Raw genomic sequence first — 13,822 nt, 5'->3', positions numbered from 1 at the left:
TGCAAGCAAGGATACAGAACAACTCCAAAGCTGAAACCAAGCCTCTTGTGGACAAGACATCAGGAAACTAGACTCAGCCCCCTGAAACCTGACCCCTGGCCTCATTTGAATAGCTTCTCCTCAATAAAAGGGTTCAGCATCTGTGTGTGTGTGTGTGTGTGTGTGTGTGTGTGTGTATTTTCTGAACCTCCTACCGGATCTGATGACTGTAATTCAGGGATGCATTTGCTTATTGCAGAAACAAAGCCATCCATGTTCCTGGGATGACCCCCAAAATCCTTCTTCTTCTTCCTGACTATATAATTACAAGAAAGAAATAAATGTATACACAAGGATCATCAGCTACATCATGTGATGTCACATGCAAGCGTGCACTCCTAGTTAAAAACAAATTGAAATGGATCCAAAATATCTTTAGAACCACGTGGTTACATAAAGTTGATCAATTATACTGTATTAATTATAGGTTATGCCCTTATCTACAGAAATATTCAAGGACTTTAACTATATTTTCATTGATATTTCTTTTCTTTTTTTTTAAATATATTTTTTAAGTTGTTGATGGGCCTTTACTTTTTTTATTTATTTGTATGTGGTGTCAAGAATCAAACCTAGTGCCTCATGCATGCCAGGCAAGTGTGCTACCAATGAGCCTCAACCCCAGCCCTCATTTATATTTCTTTTTTATCAAGGTACAAAGATAACTATTTTTTAGAAATAATTTTCAGAAATTATTTCAAAGTGTAACCAGGAAAAATTCTAAAAGGAATTCCAACAAAGGATAAGACACACATTGGAGGTTCTAAGAAGAAAGAAATCATCTTTGGGTAAACCAAAATCTTTATATTCTAGATTTTAATGATAAAAATATTTTCCTGAATAGAAATATTTAGAAATGTAAAAAAAAAAAAGATTTATATGTACTGGACTGACTAAAAGTTTTAACTGATTAATTCAAGGATATTTCAGGTTATTTCACTGATTTTACTCTCTATGCTGACACTTAGCAAATTTTTTTGTTCATATTTTGACATGATAAAGACCTATTAAAATGTTAAGTTTAATTCCTTTAAGCAAGGTCTTTATTGCCTAATGATTCTTATTGTTTAAGGCAAGGATTAATTTTGGTGAATAAATTGACATCCTTGATTAAACACAAAATACATTAAACTGCTGACTTAGATTCTAATTTTTACAATTTTCCTTGGAGACTAAATTTGATTGATTCAAAGACTGTTCATTCTTGCGTATTTTGTTTGTTGAATCATTTTGAGATCTGGGAATTTTATTAGGACTGAGGTTCTCCAAATTAAAGTTGTACGTTAGTTTTGAGCAATAAAAGTTGCAAACCTTGTTGAAAATTCATGAACATTATAGAAGTTCTCTGAATGGACCTATTATCCATAAAAATATGGTAGGATGTATATAATGCTTAATGACATTTTAAAAAAGACAATCGAGAGACACCTATTTAAAGGCTAATATTCTGAGACATAAAGATATTTTGAGACCTTCTCTCAGAAAAAGATTGAGGATTCCTTTTAAATTGTAAGGATGGATCAACTAGTATATATATTGGGAAATTACAATAATCAATACAAGGTAAATCTGATCATTTAAATACTTTTAATACTATCTATAACTTAAACTGATGACACTATGGCTTATGCCAAGTCTTTACTTAATTTTACTAAATAAAGAAAAGGGGGAACACAGGACCCCAGAGGCACACACTAGATCTTACAAAATACTTATTTTTTTTTCTTAATTGTAATATTGAAAATCTCAGGGCATATAGCTCAGTTGGTAGAGTGCTTTCCTCACATGCACAAGGCTTTGGATTCAATCCCCAGCACCATCAAAAAAAAAAAATTGAGATTGCTGCTGATTTTACTGAATCACATTCACTGCTGCTGAATATGATTCAGTAAATTAAATCAGATTTGAGAAGATAGAATTTAAACCTGTCATCATGAAAATGACTGAAAAACCTGACACAGGAAGGTAAATCTTCCAACTGCAGAGTTTACAACCACACAGCTTCTTGAGCTTATCAGGTAAGCAAAAATTATGAAGAGACTTCTATGGGCCCATTTCTCACATCTATTTTTTTAAAATTTGTTTTTTAGTTGTAGATGGAAACAATACCTTTATTTTGTTTATGTTCTCATGTGGTGCTGAGGATCAAACCCAGGGCCTCGCACGTGCTAGGTGAGCGCTCCACCACCAAGCCACTACCCCAGCCTTCAGATCCATTTATAATGTACATTGTAGTGTGGACTGGAAAGCCCACCCATGAAACTAGATTAATCCTACTGACTGTAGTGGTCAGTTATATGTCGATCCTATGGCAAACAGGTTGTCTGGGATTTTATTTGAGGAATAGACACCATACAAGAAACCTAAACCAGACAATCATGCTGGCCCTTTGAATTTAAGACTACTTATCTGGAACATTGTCCAAAGAGAAAGATTGTTGAAATTTTTAGCATTTTTCTCTACAGGCCAGTTGTTTACATAAGGTATCCACCAATGTAGGGTTGCCCTGATCATTCTACAATAGAAACTGGCATGTTTCCTAAGTATTATTCCTGAGTATTCCTAAGTATTATGCAAATGTCTAGTCAGGACCACTCAAGAGTTCTAGAAATAGTGGATGCATTTAGGCTGGTCTCCTAGAAATAGTGGATGCATTTAGGCTGGTCTTCTAGAATGGACAAGAACAATTACAGGAGGATGTCTGTCACCTGGAGCTTTTATTGGTAATACCCTAACCTTCATCAAATGGCACCCAAAACGATGTTAGGATGTTTGTCTTCTGCCTTCAGAATATCTACATCAGTGACAGACCTAACAGACTCCTTAAATGTGAGAATTAAGAGAAAGGATGATGACTATCTTGTCACCTGTATGAATAGAAATCATCTTAGTTATTGCCAGCTGATATTTCAGAGCTACACTCTGCTGAAGTTAAGGTTCAGGTCTGAAACAGGTGCATGCCAATTAACCAGATCTAGGCCAGCTCCTGGTCTCAGGGTCTTTGAAGTGACTACTTTAAATATTATTCCTTGCTTCTATGATAAAGTCTTTATGGCTCTGTTTCAAACTTACTGCTGGGAGCCATTAGCCAAGTAGGTATGACAATTTCTATGCCAGCGTACCCCCATGTTTCTTAGTGGAAGGACTCCTGGAAGGTGACCTTGCTCAAGGACCAGGGCGGATCCGTGTTTAGGGTGTTCCTGGTTTAGGATAATCCGAGTTTAGGGCGTTCCCTGTTTAGGAAGATTATTCGTGCTGGGAATAGGGCATATCCTGCTGCCTGAGTTCCTCTTGAGTTCTTAGGGATTCAGACAGTATTTCTTGGGAGACAGTAGCCCAGTGGAGTGTGTGGATTTGGGCAGAGAATGTGGATTTCCCCAGAGCATGTTTGTAGAAGGCCGGTGTGAGATTGGGAATAAAGAATTGCTATTTGAATCTACAAAGCTGTGAGTGGCTCGTGATTTGTGCCCAGCCAGACTGCAACAACTTACAATATAGGGATTTTCTTAACTTTGGACTTAAATTCCTTCCAAGAGCTTTCATAGTCAGATAAATGCTGATGGAAAAATCAGAACTGAGTTAAAATGCTCTAAAAGGCCACTGTGATAAATATTGTGACTGAGCCCTCTGCTCTGTGGTTTGTGGAGAGGCACAAGTGCCATACCAAATGAATATGTCTATATTACCATTGCCAAGTGCAATGCTTCCCAATAAAATCGAGGAAAGATGAAGAATCTTCTGATGAGTTTTTGGCAGAATAATAACAACAACAACAACAACAACAACAACCTGGATCTTCTAAGTTGGTTATGTTCCAGAGATAGTATGTGTTCTACCAATGCCTTTTGTGTTTCAATAGTAGATCATGATGACCTCGGACCAAGAATCCAGTGACTGAAAGATACAATTTCCCAATTACCTTCAAATATTAAGGAAGAGGAAATACGGGGGGAGCCACTCTAAATGACCCCCCGCCTTCCAGTCCTGAAGCAAGAGGCTCTGATGGATCACTACATCAACCCCTGAAACTCTCTCTCTCTCTCTCTCTCTCTCTCTCTCTCTCTCTCTCTCTCTCTCTCTGAACCCTTAAGGTCAGAGGAGACATCACAGAACCCAAAGAAGAAGGTATCTATGTCTCTTGTGTGGTTATTTCCTGTAGCCCAGTTCCCTTGGAGTGACCCTGAGTGTTTTAGTGTGAGGAACCAGCAGCCAGTGATGCAGACATGGTCCCTGTCCAGCTTTCTGACTCTTCAAGCCTGTATGTAGGGTGAGCTCCACCCACACCATGTTGATGTCGTTAGATTTATATCTGCCCTTTTACATTCTATTTTCTTATGTCTTTTTGGAGGGGGGTTGGGGACTGGGGATTGAACACAGGGGCACTCAACCACTGAGACCCATCCCCAGCCCTATTTTGTATTTTATTTAGAGAAAGGGTCTCACCAAATTGATTATGACCTCACCAGCTGAAGCTGGCTTTGGACTCATGGTCCTCCTGCCTCAGCCTCACAAGTTGCTGTTACTTGAAGTGTGCACCACCATGCCCGGCCCTCTGAACTACATCTCTATTGCAAGCTTTATTTTGAGACAGAGTGAAGCTAAATTGCTGAGGCTGCTCTAGCAGGTTACTGATCTATTTTTTTTGTTGTTGTTTGTTTTGTTTTGCTGTTTGTTAATGAAAATTTCTGGTTTTTTTTTTTAGAGAATGAACTCATTATAGTGCTGAGACCTCCTGAGAAACTGAGGCAGTGAAAAGACCCCCTTGAACCCTTGATTTTGCAATCACATCAGAAAGTTTTCAGACATGTCACCCTGTAACAGGCAAGAACTTCTTGAAGGGGAAGGGGGACATTCTCAAGGGCGAGAGTGGGTCCCCTCAGAAAGCAGAGGGCCCGTGTGCCTCTTCTGCACTCTAGTTTTATTAGAGTCCCTGGGAAGTTTCCAGAGACTCTTGCCCAGGTGCACTTTTTGACTTTTGACAGTAGGGTGACATCATACTTTCAAGTCTCGACAGTCACGGCAACTCTATGTCACCTTGGCCCATGCCAAGCCATTCTAATTGGATTCTTATCCAAAGAATTATACTTTCTTCCAAAATCTGGTCTGTGGAAAGAGTCACAAAGTCTGTCCCAGCATAGTCATTGGGTTCCTCTTAGGGGTTTTCCTGCCTGCATTTCTCATGCAGATCACAGGTAGTTGGCTGAGGAATGTGACACCTCCTGTCCTCTTAGGCCAGGCAGAGTTGCAGGTAAATTGCTTTTTGAAAAAGAATGCATGTGCAGGTCAGCACGGTGGGCCCATTTTACAGGATTATTATCTTAACCATCTGTTTCCACCATTCTTGTGTGGGTCCCCTAAAAGACTAAGAGACACAGGTACAGAAAAAGCACAGCTTTCACTGACAGTCTTTCAGGATGCAACATCTGGTGAATGCAGTCAGCATTCTATCCTCTGGTTCACAAGGGTCCCCACTTCCAACCCCAGTTCCTTTTTGGCAAAGTAATATGGGGTGCGCCAACTTCCAGATCTTCACCTGGGTTTCACTGTGTCCCACTGGGCTCTTTAAAGAAGCATGCTGCAGGGCAGAGTGGCACATGCCTGAAATCTCAGTGGTTTGGGAGGTTAATGCAGGAAAACTGCAAGTTGGAAGCCAGCCTCTGCAGCTTAGGGAGGCCCTAAGCCACTTAGCCAGACCCTGTGTCAAAGTAAAAAAGAGCTGGAAGTTTGGCTCAGTGGTTAGGGAGCGCTCAGTCAAATCCCTGGTATCAAAACCCCCACATATTTGTATGTAAAGCAATACAACCTTAGTTGTCCCCAACTCCCTTTGTCCTTTTTTTCCAGGAAAGTCTTCTTGGATTGAGTGCATCTTGGACCTAGACACTTTGGACCTAGACACTTTTGACTTTACCTAAATCATCACTGTTTCTTTCTCTCTTGGTCAGGGTGACCCCTCCACTACCTCCTGTGTGTCCAGGGTGATTCAGGTACGTGGACTCGGGATCTGCCACATCCACAGTCTGAGGCTGTACATGTGACTCTCCATTTTGCTCTCCTTGCCCTCAGGTTGCCTTTCTTATGTCTCAATTCTACATTTAAGGCAAAATACTATATTCTCATACCCATCCACGTTTGGTATTTTATTTAGAGTCAGGCTCTCATTGAGTTGCTTAGCACCTCATTTTTGCTAATGGCTAGATTCGAACTAGCAATCCTCGTGTCTCGGCCTCCTGAGCCTCTGGGATTACAGGCATGATCAATTATGCTTGGTCTCACCCTCTGATTTGTCAACTTCTTCATTGGATTGAGTTGGAGTCACTGTCTGGAGTTATTCTCTCCAGCCCATTACAGTTATGCTCACACCCACATTCTTTGAACCACAATAAAAGGGATGCTCAGTGGCAAAGTGCCCCTGACCTCCATTCAGTCTCTACCATGGAGGACAATAAAGGCACCTGGAATTCAATTCTCAGCCCTGGGCAGCTATGTGTCCACTTTTCCACAACTGTGGGAATATGACTTTTTACACAATAGCCCCCCTAGTCCATGGGCAATATTGTTAGGTAGAATGAACTTGGGCCAGTGAGCAAGATGTGAAAGACTTCACAAAGCCCAACTTAACAGTAGAGAAAAAAAATTGTACTTAATTTCCAAGAGGGGGATAGACATGACAGGCAGTATTGGCCCCAAGTGGCAATTTTTTTTATGGTTTATATGCAGGGTTAATGGGCCCAGCTGAGCAGGGTTTTGGTTTTTTTCTGGCTGGACTATCAGTTCAAACCCAGGATGCTGAGAGTGCTGTGTCAGCTACTGGGGGTATGTTGCTTCCTAGGGCTTGTGGCTTTTCTTGAAAACCTTGACATGGAAAGAATACACTGGAGGGGGACTTCCTCCTGACTAAGTGAGGTCAGTCTTTGCAATACAGCGACATGTGTCAAGAGGACAATTGAGTGTGAGCTCACAGACAAGCTTTAAGACCACAGATTCCTGAAGCTTAAATCCTACAGATAATACTAAATCCTAGATACCATTTCCCCTATCCATACATGCCTTTGATTACCCTTTCTATAAAATCTCAAAGTCTTTGTCAGCATCTGAAGACAGGGTAAGGACAGGGTTTCCTTGTCTTCCTGGCGTGGCTGCACTGGTCAAAGTTTCTTTCCTGCTTTGCATCATAACCTTTTCTGTTTGGTTTTGGGTGAACACCTGACCAGACCTGTGGGATCACCAGAGTCACATCTCTGCAGAAGACTTCCTAACAGTCGAAGTAGAACATCTACACTAAGCCCAAAGCACCCATTTTATTTCCACCCCACATTGTTGCCCTAGAGGATTGCCCTCCTTCCTCCCCCACCCTTTCTGCTGAGGATGGAGCCTTGAGCATCAGAGCCAAATCCCAATTGCTTCCTTTCATAGATCAGGAGCCTCCTCAAAGAAACAGAGGCCAGGAGGTGAGGAGAATTACTAAATAGTTTTCAAATTGTTTGCATTTTTAGGTATTATATATGGGTCATATATATGATATCTTTAAAAAGTGTTTCAAAATTTTGAGACCGTGTCTTTCTAAGTCACTTGAGGTCGCATCAGCTGGCGGAAAATATATATATATATATATATATATATTATATATATAATATATATTATATATAATATTCTGATTAGATGTACTTGGTGTGAGAAATATATATATATTATATATTATATATATTTTATATATATAATATATTTTATATATAAAATATATATAAAATATATTATATAAATATCTATTATATATATAGAATACATTATATATAATACATATTTTATATATGTAAAATATATAATATATATTATATATATTTTATAAAAATATATATAATATATTTTTATATACAAAATATATATTATATATTATATATATATATAATAAAATATCGTTCTTTCTTTTTTAAGATACTGGAGGACAAACTCAATGGGGCTTTACCCCGACCTCTGAGCTCCATCACCACCTTTTCATTTTATTTTAAGGGAGGGTCTCACTGTTTGCAGATTCTGACCTGACCTTAGGCTCCTCCAGCCTCAGTCACCTGGAGAAGCTGTGCTTTGTTTTTCTGTTGAGGTTAAACTCAGGGCCTCCCCATGCTCGGAAAGCAGTCCATGGCTGAAGCGTAGCTCAGCGCCAAGTGTCACCTCTGTCCCAGAGAATAAGCCAAGGCTTCCCACCTGGATTTGTTTCCAGCACAGCTTGGAAGCTCCTCCTGAAAAGGGCTGGGGCCAAGAATCTGTCACTCTACCCAATTTCAGCCAGTGATTGGATGATGTTAGCTGTCAGTCACGATCCAGAGGCGGGCCTGGAGGCCATCCATCCAGGTCGTTGTGGGGGGGATCGTCCAATCAGTGCGCAGAGGCAGGGGAAGGGCGGGCTTCCCCAATCTCGTGGACTTTTCTTCCTCACCGACTGGGCTACTCCTTCTCCAGGCCCTGTGTTCTCTGCTCCAGGGACCCAGTTGACTCTGCGCTGCCAGTCTTCCCGGGGATTTCGGGTTCCCTGAGGTTCCTCCAGAGGACGCCAGGTCACCAGAGAAGCCAAAAATGGTGAGTTCACTGAAGGTAGGCGGTCAGCAACTGCCTTGTGGCCCGGTGCGCGGGTGAGCTGCTGAGTGGCTCGCTGAGTCGCCGCTGTCGGGTGGCCCTGGGCCCTGTATCCTGGTTCCCCGGGTTTGGAAGGGTGGTGCAGGTCCCAGGTGTCCCCTTTGCTCCTTACCGGTGGCCCGCACTCACTTTTTCCAAGGTGTAGGAAGCAGGGAGCTCCACCCAGTGAAGGTCCTCCAAATTGCAGACGCCTCCTGTCCTCTAAAACGCCACCTTCCCTCCACCTCACAGCCCAGACATTCCTTCTTCCCACTCGTTTCAAATGGACACCTTCTTCTAATTGTCATTATCACTTAGTGAAATATTGGAAAGAATCAATCTCCCTTCCCCCCTCCCTTCCCCCTCCCTCCCCCCTCCCCTTCTCCCTCCCTTCCTCCCTCCCCCCCTCCCTTCCCCCTCCCTTCCCCCTCCCTTCCCTTCTCCCTTCCCTTCTCCCTTCCCTCCTCCCTTCCCTCCTCCCTTCCCCCTCCCTTCCTCCCTCCCTCCCCCCCCCTTCCCCCCTCCCTTCCTCCCTCGTGTTTTGGAAGCTGGGCTGGCCTCCAACTTGTGATCCTCCTGCTTCAGCCTCCCCCATATCTGGGATTACAGCCCTGTGCCAATGTCCCTGGCAAGAAGAACACTTTTGAAAGCATTTGTTTTCTATTTGTGAATATTATCCTTGAGGGGAAAGAATGATCACTTAACACTTCCTTGTGTTTGGTCAAAATAACTGCTTTAAAGGGAAAGGTGGTTGTTTATAGATCCCAGGGATATGGAATCCTGGGCTACATCAATAGAGTATAACTGCTCCCTTTTCTGATAGTCCATGATGTAGAGTCACACCTGTCCTGTAGTCAGGTAAGCACACAGGGTAATAATTATGTAGGGACAAAGGAGGCAAGGCACTGAAGATAGCGGGAAACAGTTTTATCTGGCTGCAGCCAGTCTCAGAGGGCACTGTTTTTGCTGTAATCAATCCATCCATCCCCTGAACCCCGAGTTCAGGTGGTTTCAGAATTTTATACCCAGCATGTAAGGGGAGAGGCACAGAAGTTCACATTGTAATACCAGGACCCCCAAAGAACTCTCAGACCACACAGTCTCATTCCAGTTAAGCCTTTGTTGCTGGCCAGTGGCAGACACTCTGGTCTCGAAAGAATGAGATAGTCAGAGTTGTGCCCCTGCCTTCAGTTGGCTCCATATTTAAGCACAAAAACCAGAAAAGGGAAGTTTGGGGGTTCAGGCAACCTAACCAAGCCTGAATGTTGTGGTCAGGAAGTCTCCAGTTGGCCCCATAGATCGTTCTGTGTTCTTGGGGAATTTTCATGAACAAAAGATTACAAACGGCCCCAGTCATGACCTTTTTGAGTGTCATGGCTGAGTTCACAAAGTGGAGTCACCATAGTCAAGTTGTCACATCACACACATAAAAGCAGGTTTTACTTTCTCTGTTCTGGCCAAGTTAACCCTTCAAGGACAGCATGTGAGAAGGGGAGAGCTTCTTCTCCCCTTTCTTTCCTCCCCCACCAGCTGTTACCATGGAGCTCAGTTGGTCTGTGAAGCCCAGCTCAAGGCCAGAGGCCTTGTTTGCACTTTTCTACAAACTACTATACTGGATACAAGTTTGTAAAAAACTAGTAAGGGGGAGTCCAGCACCTGGAGTGCTGATTTCTTCCAGACTAGCAGCCCAGTAAAATAGGGCAACACAAAAATAGGAAGTTTATCTACACTGAACTTTTTTGTGGACACTCTTTTATTAACAGTCCTAAAATTAGCCATGGCGAAGATTTTTGGAGGAAACCCAGTTAAAATTTTCTGTGAAAAAAGGGGATGGCACTATAATAATGTCTGATTCCTTTACTGTCCTTCATCCCCAGCTCTTTTCAGTATGATTTTCAGAAAGGATCTGGCTGTGGTGCCCAGCTTGGCCTGAAAGTTGTGAGCCTCCTGCCTCAGCTTCCCAATCTGTTCGGATTAAAGGCATCGACAACCCCAGCTACAGAAAATAGTTCATTTAAACCCAAATATTAATTATCATACTAAGGAACATGGATTCAAGTTACCATGAATGTTGTGTGTGACCCTGCTTGGAAGAGATTAATCACTTCTTTCTTCCTTTCTTTCTTTCTTTCTTTCTTTCTTCTTTATTTTCTTTATTTCTTTCATTCTTTTTTTCCCTTTTTAATATACCAGGGATTGAACCCAGGGGCACTTAAACACTGAGCCACATTCCAAGTCCTTTTTATATTGTATTTTCAGACATGATGTCACTAAGTTCCTGATGGTCTCACTAAGTTGCTGAGTCTGGCTTTGAATTTAGCAATCCTCCTATCTTAGCCTCTTAAGCTGCTGGGATTACAGTTGTGTGCCACTGTGCCTGGCCTCCATGAACTTTTATAAAAGAAACTGTGTATCACTGCATTAACCAATTGCATTGGTAGGAACATCAGATTGGTGGGGTACAGAAAAAAAATAAAGAAAATTTCTTCTGTATTTCTGTTATTGCACTGTGGCTTTGGTAGATTTTGGAGACATCTGGTAAGGTTAGTGATATATTCTGAGAAGTTTTGAGATTGTGGTCTGTTACAGAAATTAAGATGATTGGCTATTAAAGGGCTTAAGATAGCCCAAGATAATGTTTGCTCTCCATACAGATCCCTGCCTTTCCACCCTCATGGTGGTCTATTTAGCCAAAGTCAAGTACTCTGAAGGTTCTTTGATGCAATTTCTAGTGTTGGAATGGATGTAAGAAATTGAGTGCAGTAAAGATTTAATGGACCAAATCATGGAATTAATCAGGAGGCCAGGGAATCATGTGAACATCATGCATGTTGAGTGCAGATTTCTCATGCTATCAATCTTTCCAGGCTTCCACTATACATTTGTGGGATATTTTAGATCTCAGTGACCTTTGAGGATGTGGCTGTGAACTTCACCAAGGAGGAGTGGGCTTTTCTGGATGCTTCCCAGAAGAACCTTTACAGAGATGTGATGCTGGAAGTCCTTAGAAACCTGGCTTTTATAGGTAATAATGATATTTTAAAAATTAATCAAATAGATAACTCATGTTTATTTTGGTCATTTATGTAGAAGGTGAAAAGGAAATCAGTAAATGAATTATTGAAGCTTATATGGCACCTACAATTTGGCAAAGCATTTCTAGCTCCTAAATATTCATAAAGATTGTTATGTTCTCATTTTAGGAAACAAGTGGGAAGACAAGACCACTGAAGATCAGATTGAAAACTCTGGAAGCAACCAAAGGTAACTGTACTCTCAAGATGAATTTGTGAGGGAATCTGAGAACGGTCATATAATTTTTAAAGCAAACCAACCGAAGAAGTATGCATAATTTGAAATGTATTTATTCTTATAATATTTTTTTACCAGAAATATATATTTATCTGTAACAGGTATTCAGTCTTTTCAAAGTATTTGACATGCAAAAAGTACTATGAAATTGCATATGTGAATATCACTATGTGAATAATAGCCATAGAGAAGCTGTGTTGCAAAGGATTGTTTCCTTTCAATCTCTTTATTTTCAGGCAACTTTAACAAGTCAGAAAATCTAGCCTTTACCTGATGTTGGTAGAAATGTAAAGACCTATAAATAAATAGAAAATTGTGAATGAGTTAGGTATGAATTATTTGCTGGTCACTTCTTCTTCAAAGAAGTCCTATGGTAAACTTCAAACTTTCCCCACAGAATAGTGTGGGGAAACCTTCAAATCGATTCCAATTCTTAATGAATCAAAGAAAAATTTTAATAGAGTAAATCCATGTGACTTCATTATGTCTGCAAAAGATTTCATATGTCCTTCATTTCTTCATAGGCACATCACATCTCACTCTGGACACAAATACTATAAGCATGAGGAATGTGAAGAGAAGCCATGTGAATTTAAAGAATATAGGAAATCTCTGGTTTCTCTCAAAATTGTTCACACACAAATGTTGTTACAAACTGAAGATAGACCATATGAAAGTACAGTATGTGGCAAAGTCATCAGTTGTTCCAATGACATTCAAAGGCAAGAAGAAACTCATACTGGGTGGCAACCCTATGAATGTCAACAATGTGGTGAAGCCTCTTCTTCTCTCCCAGGTGTTCAAAGACACATGATAACACACAGTGGAGGTAAACCTTTTCAATGTGACGTATGTGGGAAAGCCTTTCATTTCTCCCCTTTATTTAGAAGACATGAAAGAACTCATTCTGGAGAGAAACTCTATGAATGTAAACAAGATGGCCGAACCTTTATTTCACACACAAGTCTTCAAAAGCACAGGATCACACACATGGGGAATGCACATTTCAAATGTAAGGTATGTGGGAAAGACTTTGCTTATCCCAGATTACTTAGAATACATCAGAAAACACATACTGTAGAGAAGCCCTATGAATGTAAGCAGTGTGGCAAAGCCTTTGGTAGATCTGGTGACCTTCACATACATGAAAGAACTCACACTGGAGAGAAGCCCTATGAATGTAAACAGTGTGGCAAAGCCTTTGCTACATCCCATCAGCTTCATAAACATGGAAGAATACATACTGGAGAGAATCCCTATGAATGCAAACAATGTGGAAAAACCTTTGCTACATCCTATGACCTTAAGGGACATGGAAGAATACACACTGGAGAGAAGCCCTATGAATGTAAGCAGTGTGGAAAAGCCTTTGCTAGATCTCGTGACCTTCACACACATGGAAGAACTCATACTGGAGAGAAGCCCTATGTATGTAAGCAGTGTGGAAAAGCCTTTGCTACATCCCGTCAGCTTCATACACATGGAAGAACACATACTGGAGAGAAGCCCTATGAATGCAAACAATGTGGAAAAGCCTTTGCTACATCCCCTCAGCTTTGTGCACATGAAAAAATACATACTGGAGTGAAGCCTTATGAATGCAAACAATGTGGAAAAGCCTTTGCTATGTCCCATCAGCTTAACAGACATGGAAGAACACCCACTGGAGAGAAGCCCTATGAATGTCAACAATGTGGAAAAGCCTACACTACTGCCTTTTACCTTCGGATACATAAACACACTCATACTGGAGAAAAGCCCTATGAATGTAAGCAGTGTGGCAAAGCCTTCACTCAGTCCTCTTACCTTCACTCACATGAACAAACTCATACTGGAGAGAAGCCCTAAGAATATAAGCAGT

The 13,822-nt window shown here is 41.2% G+C and overlaps 1 protein-coding gene across 1 annotated transcript; it reads left to right on the top strand.

Moving 5' to 3' along the window:
* Positions 1–10,187: 10,187 nt before the first annotated feature.
* Positions 10,188–13,809, top strand: LOC143391006 (uncharacterized). The gene is made up of 4 exons (XM_076843540.2): positions 10,188–10,197; positions 11,555–11,674; positions 11,853–11,913; positions 12,852–13,809. Exons 1-4 carry the CDS (start codon positions 10,188–10,190, stop codon positions 13,807–13,809), a joined length of 1,149 nt encoding a protein of 382 aa, XP_076699655.2.
* Positions 13,810–13,822: the final 13 nt, after the last annotated feature.

Source organism: Callospermophilus lateralis, chromosome 2 (assembly GCF_048772815.1).
Source record: "Callospermophilus lateralis isolate mCalLat2 chromosome 2, mCalLat2.hap1, whole genome shotgun sequence".
Taxonomy (NCBI): Eukaryota; Metazoa; Chordata; class Mammalia; order Rodentia; family Sciuridae; genus Callospermophilus; species Callospermophilus lateralis.
This window is presented reverse-complemented; position numbering and strand designations above follow the sequence as displayed.